Genomic DNA, 2208 nt, shown 5'->3' with positions numbered 1-2208 from the left:
TTTTATTTTTATTAATGGGAAATTGGGTAAGGGCTTCTTTGAAATTATCCAACAAATACCTTGCTGTCGAATGACCAAGAAATACTGATGTCAAATTTCGTGCCTGAACTTTATTTGTATCTTTATTCCAAAGTCGAACACTGACGTCCATTGGTTATTTCTGAGCGATTTTATTTAGACTTTCATCAAAGTCCATAACTAAATAATCACAGCTAGCAATGGTTTTTTGTAATTGCTCCCTATAATTTGGAGCAATACCATGAACACAGGTGTATGCTATTTTGGTTCTTTGTAGAGATATTTTTTTTCACTATCAGTAAAAAAAATTTTCATTAAAAGTACTGCCTGACCCGCAGAACGAAAAGAAGAGTGTTCCATCACTGCACACAAACACCACAAGATTTCTGCTTCTGATACACTTTCTGATCTCAGAAAAGAAACTAATGTTGCATCCTTTTTAGCTGGCTCATTTAGAGAATTTAATACAAGATTTTTGGTAGTACATAGAATCTTGTTCAGCAAATGCACTCCTCTAATCATCAGACATATTTCTGCTAATAACGGCTTTTTGTGTTTCCTGGATTTCTGATGACTAGTTAGTGCTTGTTTTCTCATATTGCTCAGGGAAAATACAGAATTTACACACTGCAGAAAATTTGTCAGTCAGACACTCACGTAACCATGGGGCATAATGAGGAATTTCCATCCAAATGATGTTTTAAAACCAGGATAAATGATGTAAATGATGTTTTAAAACCAGGCGCCATCGTTTCTAGCCACCTAAAAATAAAATCTTAATAAACACTTTGCTTTCGTTTGTATTTTGAAAATAAATTTAACTACTGAAAAAAGTTAGAGAAACAGACTACAAATCAAATCTGCTAAAAACAATAGAATTTAGCTAGTCACATTCTGGATAAAAATCTTGTCATAAATGTACAGGGACAGAAGCCAAATTTTTCAGAAAATAGCAAGAAAAATAGGAGGGTTTTTTTTTTCAAAAAAATAGGAGTATTGAAAAAAATAATAAAAAAATACATTTTTAAGTAATTCTCATGAGAAATAAAAAAAAAAAAACTTTCTACAAAACTAATATAAATTTTAAAAACAATAATTAAAAATAAAATTCTGGATCAGATTTTTCTATAAAGAATTCTCTAAGTGTAATGTAATACAAATATTTTTGCTTTCTACTCTTTTCATTGAGATTTTAGCAATATGAGACATGAGTAATTCAGTTAAAAAATAATATATTTATGTACGGCATTGAGCTATGGGTAAATTTACAAAATTATTTTCTACTTTATATGGACCTTCTGGTTGAGCCCCTGCATAAATTTCAAGATTCCAAGTATAAAATGTCCTAGAATCAACCAAAGCGAATATTTTAATTCCATACTTGGCAGGTTTACTTGGAATATACTGACGAAAGGAACATTTACCTCTAAAGGGTTCTAACTTTTCATCTATAGTGACAAACTCCCCGAGACTGTACACATGTTGGCAGTTTGCAACAAATTTTTCAAAAATAGATCGTATGGGAGCCAATTTATCCTGTGCTCTTCTTGAAGGACGATCAGTAATATCATCGAATCTTATGCATCTCATTAGGAATAAAAAGCGATTATATGACATAGTCCGATGAAAAATTTCAAGCCCTGTGCCATCGGTATTCCAAATATCACGGACATTTACATGTGAGGATTTGTGAATTCCCGCTAAATAAAGAAGGCCAATAAATGCTCTTATTTCCGTCATATTTGTCTCACGAGCATCTCTTTTTCTTTGGAAATTGCCTGCAATTGATTGTATATAAATGTTTGTGCATTCCACAATACTCGTTGTTATTATTTCGTCGATAAGCAACTTCCATGATTCGATAGGGCAGGATACGTTTCTTGCAACACCAACATTTCCAGGCAATTTTGTAACGATATTGTGAGCTGGAGTTCTCACGTTTCGTCTTGGTTCATTTTTATTCCATTTAGTTACTTTATCTTTGCCAATATAGTACCCAACGGATTCAGTAATATCAAAATCACTAGATGAATCTAAATCTTCTTCTGAACTTGACTGATGATCACTATATTGTTGCGTGTCAACAGTTTCTTCATCATCCTCATTAATAGATTCCTCATCAGTTGAAACTTCAGCTAATAAGGTTTCCAAACGCTTCATTTCTTCCTTATAGGTTAAAGAGCGATACAT

General features: G+C 32.4%; 1 protein-coding gene across 1 annotated transcript; it reads right to left on the bottom strand.

Annotated features, from left to right (window-relative positions):
• Nucleotides 1-1254: 1254 nt before the first annotated feature.
• Nucleotides 1255-2208, bottom strand: LOC122270748 (piggyBac transposable element-derived protein 4). The gene has a single exon (XM_087151460.1). The coding sequence runs from the start codon at nt 2206-2208 to the stop codon at nt 1255-1257; it is 954 nt and encodes a 317-aa protein (XP_087007586.1).

The sequence above is a fragment of the Parasteatoda tepidariorum genome, chromosome 9 (genome assembly GCF_982258835.1).
Source record: "Parasteatoda tepidariorum strain Cologne lab strain chromosome 9, Ptep-v5.0, whole genome shotgun sequence".
Taxonomy (NCBI): Eukaryota; Metazoa; Arthropoda; class Arachnida; order Araneae; family Theridiidae; genus Parasteatoda; species Parasteatoda tepidariorum.
This window is presented reverse-complemented; position numbering and strand designations above follow the sequence as displayed.

Excerpts from the sequence above, each read along its gene's own strand:
- LOC122270748 (XM_087151460.1), bottom strand. The coding sequence starts at position 2,208 with ATGTATCGCTCTTTAACCTATAAGGAAGAAATGAAGCGTTTGGAAACC.